This window comes from Microcaecilia unicolor, chromosome 9 (assembly GCF_901765095.1).
Source record: "Microcaecilia unicolor chromosome 9, aMicUni1.1, whole genome shotgun sequence".
In the NCBI taxonomy this organism is placed as follows: Eukaryota; Metazoa; Chordata; class Amphibia; order Gymnophiona; family Siphonopidae; genus Microcaecilia; species Microcaecilia unicolor.
This window is the reverse complement of record NC_044039.1, coordinates 129,589,273-129,602,531: the sequence shown is the minus strand read 5'-3', so window position 1 is coordinate 129,602,531 and position 13,259 is coordinate 129,589,273. Positions and strand designations below refer to the sequence as shown.

Genomic DNA, 13,259 nt, shown 5'->3' with positions numbered 1-13,259 from the left:
GAAGCGACCAACAGAAAGCTGCCATGCTCCCGAGCCTGCAGTGGCAATCTCACCTGCAGGGATCCTCTGCAGTGACCATCTGGACAACAGGGACTTCTGCAGAGATCTCATGTATGCCGTGGCTCAGGGCCCCAGTTTTATTGTTGCCGCCATGGAGCCCAAAATCCAAAGACAATCCCTTGCACATGGCACCGACCTGTGCAGAAATGTTCAAAATTGAATCTGTAACTTGAGAAACTTGGCCTGGGGAAGAAATACTTGTCCCTGCAGAGTGTCGAAGGATACTCATAGACAGTCTAGCGACTGAGACGGCACTAGGAGACTCTTTCGAGAGTTGAGACCTCAACCAAGGGACTGTAGGAATTGGACTACATGAGCCGTGACTTGTAGACTCTCCTGACATGAGAGTGCCCTAAACGGCAATCGTCCAGGTAAGGATGAACTAGAACAACATCCATTCTGAGAGCCGCTGCAACTATCACCATGACCTTTGTAAACTTGTGAGGAACTGTAGCCAGATTGAAGGGTAGAGCCTGAAACTGAAAATACTTGCCCAACACTGCACAATGAAGAAAACACCAATGCATGGGCCGACTCGTAAAATGCAGTTAAGCCTACATTAAAACCAATGAGGCCAAAAATTCCCCGTACTGAACAACTATGACCAAGCAAAGAGTCTCCATACAAAAAACTGGTTACTCAGAGTCCGCTTAACTGCTTTGAATTCCTGTATCAGTCAAAAAATCCTTCTTTTTGGAGGACGACAAAATTAATGGAATAGCGCCCCTGACAGAGCACTGAGGAGGGAACTGTACAAACAGCCTGCAGGCTGACCAGCCCTTTCCAGAGCATCCCTGATTGCATCTGCCTTGAGGCTGAACTGACAAGGAGACTTCAGGAAGGTGTCTGAAAGATGCCATGCAAAATCTAAGGCGCATCCATCTCAAATACCTCTAGCACCCAGTGAGCGGAGGGATTCTGGGCTCATTTCCAATAGCAATGTGCTAAGCGAGCTCCACAGGAATCAGAGGCAGGACCCTGAAACTTTATTTATTTGTTGCATTTGTATCCCACATTTTCCCACTTATTTGCAGGCTCAATGTGGATTACATAGTACCGTGATGGCGATCACCAATTCCGGTATGAGAAATACAGAGTGGTATTACGTTTGAGTTCATGAGTGACAGGCTAAAATAGGTATGAAGGAGGAAGAGTTAAGTTTTGCCCAGTTCTGGTATAAGTTTTGTTGTGTTGCAGGGTTCAGGTGTTTAAGTTCATGTATGGTGTACAGTGCTGTATATGCCTTGTAGCGCTATAGAAGTGATAAGTAGTATTAGTAGTAGTAGTAGTAAGTTGGGTTGTTATGGTATGCATTTTTGAACAAGTTGGCTTTTAATGATTTCCGGAAGTTTGTTAGGTCGTGCATTGTTTTCATGACGTTTGGTAGTGCATTCCATAGTTGCGTGCTTATGTAGAAGAAGCTGGATGCGTAGTTTGATTTATATTTTAGTCCTTTACGGCTTGGGTAGTGGAGATTTAGGTATGTGCGAGTTGACCTTTTTGTATTTCTGGTTGGTAAGTCTATGAGGTCTGCCATGTATACAGATTTTGAACGCAATTCGATCTTTGATTGGGAGCCAATGCAGTTTTTCTCGTAAGGGTTTGGCGCTTTCTAATCTTGTTTTTCCAAATATGAGTCTGGCTGCGGTGTTTTGGGCAGTTTGGAGTTTCTTAATGATTTGTTCTTTGCATCCGGCATAGATTGCATTGCAGTAGTCTAGGTGACTTAGTACCATTGATTGTATCAGGCTGCGGAATATTTCTCTCGGGAAGAAAGGTTGGATGGATGGTTACCTGAAAAGAAGCTCCTGCGTCCTTGCCTCCTCAGATGAAAAGGGGAGACCATTGTGGGAAGAAACAATGGCACTGGGTGAAGAGAAAAAGACACTCATTATGTATAACACAAACTGGCAAACTAAACTTGACAGACTACTCCCCAAAGCACACCTGGCAAAAATATGAGATAAAGATCTTAACTCCAAAATACGACAAACTGAGCAAATGGCCACCTAGTGTCTTGAGACACCCTTGATTAAAGCATGACTCAATGGTTAAAAAGGGAAATCTGACAAGAAATTCAAGATCAAATTCAAGTTCTACTGAGGAACTACAATCCAGAACAGGGGTTTGATCTTACTGCCCCCCCCCCCCTAAGAAACACACTGCATACAAGTGAGAGGCCACAGAAAATCAATGAATCTTTCAGCGAGTTAAGAGCCAGGCCCTTAAAGACCCTTCTGCAGGGAAGCTTTGATGGAAGATCAATCAGTTTTTCAAGGAGGGACTGCTTTGACTGCACAGAACTCCTCAAATGGACACCAAACTTGAATGTGGGCCCACAACGTACAGGTCTTATAAGTCCTAAGAAGAGTAGCAATAGCTGCTGCATTGTACCCATTCCAAACTAACTTCACTATTTCAAGTGCCAAGCCATAATCAAAACTGGACTTCCATAAACACAGGCCACTGATGTTAAATTCCTGAACTGGCAGGGAGCTGGAGGGGCTCAGCCTCAAAAGGTCTGCATATCTCAGCCTCCATGGCTAGTTGGGTCCCACTAGAACCACCATCGCTATATGGTTCTCTATCTGCCAGTTGCCCAATCTATCAGCGGCCAAGGGAGGAATAAATAAATCAGTTAATGTCTCGGTCATGACTTCACAAATGTATTGACCCCCATTGAACCAAATTCCCTCTGTCTGAAAAACTGTTCCCACTTGGCACTGTACTGATTCACCATTTGAGATTCATGAATGAGTGACTCCAGACATTGACAATCCTCTGAAAGTCCTCAAACTCACTTCCCAGTCCCTAGAATCAAAAAAAAAGTGTCTGGCTGAGACTGTTCAAATCCTGCAACGCGAGCTGCAGAAAGCCCCATGAGGTTTTTTTTTCCCCTTCTAGCAGAGGAGAACACTTACTTCCAGGGTAACCACCACATCACATGTTCCTTCTTGTCTGTTGACATAAGCCACAGTGGTTGCATTGTTGCACAATGCTTAACTGCCCTCCCTTTGTTCTGGGGAAAAAACTTAATTAAAGCTAGTTTGATGGCTCAAGTCTTGAGTCTGTTTATGGACCTCATTGACCCACTGGAAGACCAGAGCCCCTGAGCAACTTGACTTAGACAATGAACTCCCCAGCTCTGCAGACTTACATGGGACATGAGGAGTAAGCAGCCTGGATGCTCTAGATCCATCCCCTTGACCAGGTTCATGGTGACTACCTACCATGAGAAGCTCACCCCTGCCTGAGACATCAATGCTTTCTCCATGGGCTATATGTGCAGCATGGCCCATGGCACAAGCCCAGGGAAGTCACCACAAACCTCATGAGCTGGCAGTAATCTAAAAATGTGGGGGACTGAAGAGATTCTTGGCCTGAGCTTGCCCACTCTCTCGCCAGTCATGAACACCTGGCCTAAATGAGCATCACAGGGGTTACTCAGGTACTACAAAGACTGGGTCAAACACAATTTGCTGTTTTTGTAATTCATCACCCAACCTAGGTGCTCCAGGAGTTTCAAAACTCTAGTAGCTGCTGACCCCTCCTCCTACTTCAATTTCACCAGACTAACCAAACATCCAGGTAGACCAGGAACTCCTCTTGATGCAGAAAGGCCACCACCATCACCAGCACCTTAGAGGTCCAAGGGGCCATAGCCAACCCAAATGGAAGGTCCTTGAACTGAAAATGCCAACCCAGGACACAAATGTGTAGAATGATCGATCTTTCATATGGATCAGAATATGAAAACAGGCTTCTGAGAAGTCCAGAGGAAGTTCAGAACTCTCCTTTTCCCCAACACCACTGATCTAAGCATTTTCATGTGAGAACACAAGACTCAAAAGTGACAGTTGACTCCTTTGAGGTAAAAATGGGCTTGAGAGAGCTGTCCTTTTTGGGGACCATGAAGTAAACTGAACAACGTTCAGAGCCCTGCTTAGCTGCAGTCATTGGCAGTACCACCTCCAAAGCTACCAGCTTGGACAGAGTGAACTCTGCCACTGCTCTTTTTTCCTTTGAAGCACAAGGAAAATAATAAAGATGGCAGGAATAGGTGAAGACAACTCTAAGGCACAGCCCTTGCAAATGATGCCTAGGATCCCAACATCCAAGTTGATGTGGCTCCCAACTTCTGATAAACCACTGGAGACATCTCTCCCCAACTGGTTGCATGATGGAGTGGACCCACTGAGCCTTGCTGGGCAGCTCCGGAGTCACTGGACTTGGACTTCCATTGTCCTTGAAAGGACTGACCTCAACTCAAAAAATGTCCATCTGTTGACAGTGACCATCACCCTGGCTAGTAGAGCCTGTAGTCATGACTCCAACTTTTGCAGCTCCCAGTCGCCAAACACATCTGGCCCTCTCCCAACATCTGCCCCAGATCTTTCACCAACTTCTCCAAGAGAAGGCAACTTCTAAATGGGAGCTTGCTAAAACAGGCCTTAGAATCTGTATCAGTGGCTCAGTGATACAACCAAAAAGCCGACAGGCAACAATTACTGATGCCACAGAGAGCACCGAGATACAGATTAGATCATGCAAAGCATCTGCCAATAGGACAGCCCTCGACTCCAATCTTATTTCCTCTGTGGTCTCTGAAAGCTAATGAACACTGCAAGATATGAGCCAAAACCCCACAAGCCATTGCTTGAACCATCCAAAACTTCAATTCTCCTATTCTGAGAGTCCTTTACATAATTCCCTTTACATGGATGGTAATCCTATGGGTTACCAAAGCCACTATAGCTTCTACCCTTGGAACCCAGAAAAGAGATTCACTATCTGTAAAAGGAAGTGAGTCTGGAAAAGGAGTTTGGTCTCCTTGAGGCCTGTTTCCAAAACCTCTCATTTGACAAGAACCATCTGCCAGAAGGTCATGTACAGCAACAGCCATACTCTCTCCTGGATGGGATCCCCATCCAAGGGCTCTGAATTTACTGCAGTTGAGATCTTCAAGGAGTCCAACATTTGAAAAATAAGGAAAGAGTTCCTCCTTCTCAAACAACCTGAGAAATGATGATTCCTCCGCATCTGAGAAGAGCTTCTTCAAGATTCTTCAGATGGGGTAGATCATTCTTACCTCCATGAGGTGAGCGCTGTCCTAAAACCAGTAAAGGATCTGAAGTTCAATCCACAGCTAGGCCACCCTGTACCTGACTAGGTGACTTCCCCTGACTTGCTCATCCTCCCTATTTCCATAAACACATAAGTATTGCCCACACTGGGACAGACCAGAGGTCCATCAAGCCCAGCATCCTGTTTCCAACAGTGGCCAATCCAGGTCACAAATACCTGGCAAGATCACAAAAAAGCTCAATACATTTTATGCTGCTTATCCCAGAAATAAGCAGTGGATTTTCACCAAGTCCATTTTAACAATGGTCTATGGACTTTTCCTTTAGGAAGCCGTCCAAACTTTTTAAAAACCTGCTAAGATAACCACCTTTACCACATTCTCTGGCAACGAATTCCAGAGTTTAATTAAACGTTGAGTGAAGAAACATTTTCTCTGATTCGTTTTAAATTTACTACTTTGTAGCTTCATTGCATGCCTCCTAGTCCTAGTATTTTTGGAAAGAGTGAACAAACGATTCACGTCTACCCGTTCCACTCCACTCATCATTATATAGACCTCTAACTTATCTCCCCTCAGCCGTCTTTTCTCCAAGCTGAAGAGCCCTAGCTGCTTCAGCCTTTCCTCATAGGGAAGTCGTCCCATCCCCTTTATCATTTTCATTGCCCTTCTCTGTACCTTTTCTAATTCTACTATAACTTTTTTCAGATGCGGCAACCACACTTGGAACACAATATTCGAGGTGCCGTCGCACCATGGAGCAATACAAAGGCATTATAATGTCCTCATTTTTGTTTTCCATTCCTTTCCTAAAAATACCTAACATTCTATTTGCTTTCTTAGCCACTGCAGCATACCGAGTAGAGGGTTTCTATTTATCATCAACAACAATGCCTAGATCCCTTTCTTGGTTGGTGACTCTCAAAGTGGAATCTTGCATTACGTAGCTATAATTTGGGTTCCTCTTTCCCATATGCATCACTTTGCACTTGCTCACATTAAACATCATCTGCCATTTAGATGCCCAGTCTCTCAGTTTCATAAGGTCCTCTTGTAATTTTGCACAATCCTCTTGCGATTTAACAACTTTGAATAACTTTGTCTCGTCAGTAAATTTAATTACCTCACTAGTTACTCCCATCTCTAGATCATTTATAAATATGTTAAAAAGCAGTGGTCCCAGCACAGACCCCTGGGGAACCCCACTATCTACCATTCTCCATTGAGAATACTGACCATTTAACCCTACTCTCTGTTTTATATCTTCTAACCAGTTTTTAATCCACAATAGGACACCACCTCCTATCCCATGACTCTCCAATTTCCTCTGGAGTCTTTCATGAGGTACTTTGTCAAACACATTTTGAAAATCCAGATACACAATATCAACCGGCTCACCTTTATCCACGTTTGTTCACCCCTTCAAAAAAATGTAATAGATTGATGAGGCAAGATTTTCCTTCACTATATCCATGTTGGCTTTGTCTCACTAATTCATGCTTTTGAATATGTTCTGTAATTTTGTTCTTTATACTATCTCTACCATTTTTGCCTGGCACCAACGTCAGGCTCACTGGTCTATAATTTCCCAATCTGCTCTGGAACTTTTTTTATAAATCGGCGTTACATTGGCCACCCTCCAATCTTCTGGTACCATGCTTGATTTTAAAGATAAATTATGTATTGTTAACAATAGTTCCGCAAGTTCATTTTTCAATTTTATCAGTACTCTGGGATGAATATCATTCGGTCCAAGAGATTTGCTACTCTTCAATTTGTCAAATTGCCCCATTACATCCACTGGGTTTATAGAAATTTCATTCAGTTTCTCCGACTCATTAGCTTTGAATACCATTTCTGGCACTGGCATCTCTCTCAAATCTTCCTCAGTGAAGACTGAAGCAAATAATTTATTTAATCTCTCCACTATGGCTTTGTCTTCCCTGATTGCCCCTTTTACCCCTCTGTCATCTAGCAGTCCAACCGATTCTTTTGCCAGCTTCTTGCTTTTAATATACATAAAAAATATTTTACTATGTGTTTTTGCCTCCAACGCAATCTTTTTTTCAAAGTCCCTCTTTGCCTTCCTTATCAGCACTTTGCATTCGATTTGACATTCCTTATGTTGTTTCTTATTATTTTCAGTCAGTTTCTCCTTCCATTTTCTGAAGGATTTTCTTTTAGCTCTAATAGCTTCCTGCACCTCACTTTTTAACTATGCCCGCTGTCATTTGCTCTTCCTTCCTCCTTTTTAATACATGGAATATATTTGGCCTGGGCTTCCAGGATGTTATTTTTGAGCAGCATCCAAGCCTGATGTAAATTTTTGACCATTGCAGCTGCTCCTCTTTTTTTTTCACTGCTCTTCTCATTTTATCAGTCTCCTTTCTGAAAGTTAAATGCTAACGTATTGGATTTCCTGTGTATACTTACTCCAAAGCTAATACTTGACAGTATTAATTTGCAATCTTTTGTCTCATTTTTATTTAAGGACACCTGATCTACTATGATCTCTTTTGCAAACTCACTATCGGGATACCCTATCTTCCTTGTTTTGGTAATATCTTTGAAAGATACCTTATTCCAAACCATGCACTTTTGAGCAACTGCCGGCCTTCCCCCAGCTTCTAGTTTAAAAGCTGCTCTATCTTCTTTTTAAATCAATAGCAGGCCTGGTGAATGCTAAGAACAAAATCCCACCATTAAGAACTTAGCTGCGGGAGGAGCAACTGCATTATCATGCAGTCCCCTGTGTTTCGTATCGTTGCTTCAGGGTACACTTCACTGGGTTTCACAGGACAGCGCTTCACTGTTATTGCTGGCCATTGTAGCGGCTCTTGACACTGCTTTATAACATAAGTGCATTGTTCTCTAAGAAAATGTGATTGCTATATTGAGACCTGAATTAAAGATTTTTGGGTCAGAAAGGATAAGATCTTTATGGAAGGTTTTTGCCAGTGATGAAGATACAATCCTTGAGATTGATGTATAGCTCTTAAAATATTGTGATTATGAGCTCTTTGAGGGTTTTCCTTCCATTTTAAGAATCCAGTAAGAGCAAGGATTTTTTTTTATGGAATATTTATACTTTTGTTAGATATTCTTATGGTCTTACATTCTGTGGTAGAGAATAAAATTGTAGCATGGTGTCTACTGTGTTTTTACAGGACTGTGCTTAGAAAAGAATCATGATTTAAAAACAAAAATTTCCTAATTGGGCAAGTGGGGTCCAAGAAGGCTGAATATTTATATTGCATGTGCCCCAATCTTTTAAATAGTGATCAATAGCTCTGGGCAAAAGAGATATATCTGGTGGTTCCATGAGAAATTGTGTATATATCAGCTTTACCTAGATAACGGAGTACTGCTTCTAAAGGCTTTCGAACAGCTTGTTTTAATATCAAGGGACTCTTTGCTGCTTCTGGTAATCGTGTTGTACCTACGAAGAAAACAGAATTGATTATTTCATTATAAAGTAACAAATTTTTAAAAGGGGCACTAATAATTTGCTCTTCTAATCCATTCATATATTTGCAAATCAGTAACACCTTGACAAATTTAACTTCCTATATTTGAAAAAAAAAAAAAAAAAAAAAAAACATTCCTAGTATGGTTAACTACATCTTTATTTTACTTTTTGTTTCATAGGAGAATCTATTTCACTTCAGTGATAAATATCTGTGATTAGTCTGGTTAGATATTATGTATATATTGTATGCCAAAGATTTCTATTTCTGTAACCTAGAAATACATTTTAGTTGCTAATGTCACATGATCTGGATTTTGTTTGGAAAAAAAACAATTTTTTTTAAAAAATTGTACAATTAAAGAAATCTAGCAGTTTAGGAATTTAAACATTTGTGAATTCCTATAAGACATTATGGACTTTGAAAACATTCATGTGAGGAACAACAAGTAATCAGATTTCTGTCAAATGCTTATGCATCTCTGTCCCTACCTAGTTATTAGATTAGTGTTGTATACTCACATTCTGCCTTGATAGCTGCACTATTGATAGGCATGTATGGATGCCTTGCTGCATACCAAGGACGCAAAATATCCCTACAAAGACGTCTAGCAATCCTTGTCAGTTTTGTTGTTTGCAGATAAAAGGCTTGTCGCGTTTTCATGGCAAATTTAGGACTTCCACTGTTCCGTACTGGCAAACCATGAGGACTCTGAGAAATGTAAAAAATGCATTATCTTTCTCATTGCTTCAGAGTATTTTTCAATTTGAGGTTCGTTTCTCAATCTTTTGGAATCAACAGGAATACCCTGACTGTAGGTGATAATATCCAAGAACCTGACTAAAGACAAAACCAACAATACATGGAGAGCAATCATATATATGGTCAAACTGATAGTTTTTTTTTTTTAATGTACACAAACATTTACTGATCAATATTCAAAGTGATTTAAGTGACCGGGCCTAAATCACTTTAAGTGGTTTAAATCACCTGTGTGGGGCTATCCACTGATATTCAGTGGCACAACTGGTTAGTGCCACTGAATATCAGCGCCGATCCTTAAACCGAAAGCCAGCTATTTTGTGGGCGGACTAGGAGCAGTGTCAGCACTTAACCGCCTAAATTAAGCAGCCAAATGGACGGCATAAAACACAGTCCTATATTTATGCAGTGCTACATCAGTGGTTAAGTATTGAATAGCGCACTTAATTCATAAAAGACAGATACCTGCATAAACCCAGATATTAAAAGCTGGTGCCTGGACATGGCCCAGATCTAAGTATCAGGACAAAGCCAGTAGTGGCTAAACAAATTGCTCACCACCACCAACTGAATGTCTAACTCTTAATATTTATCATTTTAAAGTTGTTTCATAAATTCTAGGCATGGCTAGGTAGCAAGAAGAAAGCCACTACTCAAGAAGACTTACATTCTGAAGTGGAATTTTCAAAGAAACATTTAGGGAACAAGGCATGCATGTGGAATGTTTTATGATCTGATAAGACCAAACTGAAATTTTTTAGAATCAATACTAAGCAATATAAGTAGTATGAAACACAGTCATCTAGTAACACCAACCCTACATTAAAGTATGATGGTGTCAGCCACCCTAGGAACATCACTGTATATAAGCCAGCTAGATCTTTATGATCATAGTGCTAGGTATTTGAACATAGGAACAGCCAAATAGGTCTGACCAATGGTCCATCTAACACAGTATCCTTCTTACAACAGTGGCCAATTCAAGTCACAAGTACCTGGCAGAAACCAATCGTGGGGAAAGAAGTAGCTTCTCCCATGTCCATCTCAATAACAGACTATGGATTTTTCCTCCAGGAACTTGTCCAAACCTTTTTTAAACCGCCTGCAGGTGAACTCCCACCACAAAAGCATAATCTCTCCCTTGCTCCATCACCTCCCCCGTGCCTGACATCCCTCTAGCCTCCCCCCCACCGCCCCCCAAGTGGTCCTCCAAATGCGTAACTTCAGTAGTTGGGCAGACTGGATGGACTGTTCAGGTACATAAGTACTGCCATACTGGGAAAGACTAAAGGTCCATCAAACCCAGCATTCTGTTTCCAACAGTGGCCAATCCAGGTCACAAATTCCTGGCAAGATCCCAAAAAAGTACAAAACATTTTATACTGCTTACCCCAGAAATAGTTGATTTCCCCCAAGTCCATTTAATAATGGTCTATGGACTTTTCCTTTAGGAAGCCGTCTAAACCTTTTTTAAACTCCACTAAGCTAACTGCCTTTACCACATTCTCTGGCAACGAATTCCAGAGTTTAATTACACGTTGAGTGAAGAAATATTTTCTCCGATTCGTTTTAAATTTACTACATTGTAGCTTCATCGCATGCCCCCTAGTCCTAGTATTTTTGGAAAGCGTGAATAAACGCTTCACATCTACTCGTTCAACTCCACTCATTATTTTATAGACCTCTGTTCAGGTCTTAATCTGCTGTCATTTACTATGTTACTATGATAGATTGCCAGCAGAGGCAGCAATGATAAAAGGCCGCCTCTGGCAGGCCTCGCCAGGTCCTTTCTTTCCTATGCGGCATCTAGCCTCTCTGATGTAACTTCTGGGTGGCACATTATCAGGGCAGGGGTGCAGGAAGAAGGAAATAACTAATATTAGAGTTTTCACCATAAAAATGGTATAAAATGTTTTATAAATAAACAGGGCTTTTTTTGAGGGGGTACTTGGGGGTACTGAGTACCGGCACCTTTTCCATTGTCTGCTAAAATTGACCCATGGTCTCCAAGTTTTAATTAAAGAGCTCAGGCTCTACACAACAATTCTGCCTTATCATAGGCTCTGTTACTGGTTGCAGGGGGCCTGTCTATTGTGGGGTGGGTCCCTCAGTGATCACTCCCATCCCTGAAGGGTGGCCTGCCATTTGAGTACCGGCACCTTTTTCGCTAGAAAATATGCACTGTAAAACATTCACATAACAGACATGATCTCACAATGTCTGCACAACACAAATGAATCACTTTAAGAGGCACACTTTAGAACATTCAAATAACAGATACAATACTTATGCTTTTCATACAATACAATGAAATATCTTAATAGTTTTTGAAAAGGTTTCCAGGCAACCATCGTCTCAGTAAGCTTCACCTGGCTGTCAGATTTTCTACAGTACAACTAGAATTAACAAAAGTGTGTTCAATAACGAATGCTCTAATCCTGGTTCTTGATAATAATTTTCTAGCAAATTAGTCCCTCTATAGCCTAACACTTTTGCATTTGATAGCTAAAACTGTGGCTAATTATTTTCAAATGGGAAATATTGGACACTGTTTTCCTGTGACTTAAGATATGTTCAAAATGAAATTATAACATCAAACCATCACCATACAACAAGTATCAGTTCTTAAAACATATTCTTACACAGGTAATGGACCATCAATAGTCATTCAAGTTTAATGGCTATCAAAGCCACTTATTCTGGATTATCATCAGTCCATCCTTTTATTAACACATTATTTTTTATAACTCATTTTCCACTTAAGTTTTTCTTAAACATGTTTGAACTTGTAAAATTTCAAAATAATTCACTTATATTTTAATCTTTAGTCAGGGACAGTCAGTACCGACACAAATTCACGTTTTGCACTAGCTGAGTAATTGCAGTAAGGGGAACAAGCTTTGAAGCAGCTAATGAGAAACATGAATTTGTGTCAGCATTGACTCCCCCAGACAAAAGATTACAAGATAAGTGAATTATTTTTAAATTTTACAACTTCAAACATTTTAAAGAAAAACAAGTGGAAAATGAGTTATAAAAAATAATAAGTGTTAATAAAAGGATGGACTGATGACGATCCAGAATAAGTGGCTTTGATAGCCATTGAACTTGAATGACTATTGATGGTCCATTACCTGTGTAAGAATATATTTTAAGAACTGATACCTGTTGTATGGTGATGGTTTGACGTTATAATTGGAATTAAAATTGATAAATAAAGGGAGTACCCATGAGGCAGGATATATGTCAGATGCTATCTTTTCCATTACAGGCCTTGATAGAAAAGTTTTGGTGGATAATTAGAAATCAGGAAATCTGCTTTGGTCTGATAATGTGTTACAAGAATTTATGATTCATTAATTTTAGAAAGATCTTCAAACCGACAGGCTGTAGATGTGACACAGTAGCCCTCTTTAAAGAGAAAAACTTTTTTGATCAAGAGACGGAGCTTAGTATACTGCAGAATTATGTTAATTAAAAAGGGACCGTAGGAAGTTGGAAAGAAAATGGGTGAAATCTAAACGCGAGAATCTTAAAGAGGAATGGAAAACTATAACACTATAAAGAACTGGTTTTAGCAAAGAATAAATATTTTTCACCTAAAATTGATGATAGTGATCAATAATCCACAGAACTATTTAATCTGGTTAGATCCCTTATAACTACTCCAGTACAAAAATTGAACTTAGATATCACAGCCCGAGATTTTGAGAACTGTTTCCAGCCTAAAATCTCAAAGATTGTACATAAAATCCCAGTGATTCAGCAAGATGTGATAGATTCATTGGGACCTGGACAAAAGAAAGGAGCAGAGGGATTCCCTTGTAATCACTACTGGTAAAGTTTTACTGAAATCCCAGAAACTCAAAGAAAAAAAAAAAAAAAGA

General features: G+C 40.5%; 1 protein-coding gene across 3 annotated transcripts in view; it reads right to left on the bottom strand.

Moving 5' to 3' along the window:
* Window positions 1–13,259, bottom strand: part of MTA1 (metastasis associated 1) — a 537,170-nt gene that overhangs the window by 161,814 nt on the left and 362,097 nt on the right. For all 3 annotated transcript variants that reach the window (XM_030214000.1, XM_030214002.1, XM_030214001.1), the window contains 2 exons: window positions 9,132–9,321; window positions 8,493–8,582 (listed from right to left, as the gene is read on the bottom strand). In XM_030214000.1, the coding sequence (XP_030069860.1) occupies window positions 8,493–8,582; window positions 9,132–9,321 (280 nt within the window). The remainder of the gene's footprint in view (window positions 1–8,492; window positions 8,583–9,131; window positions 9,322–13,259) is intronic.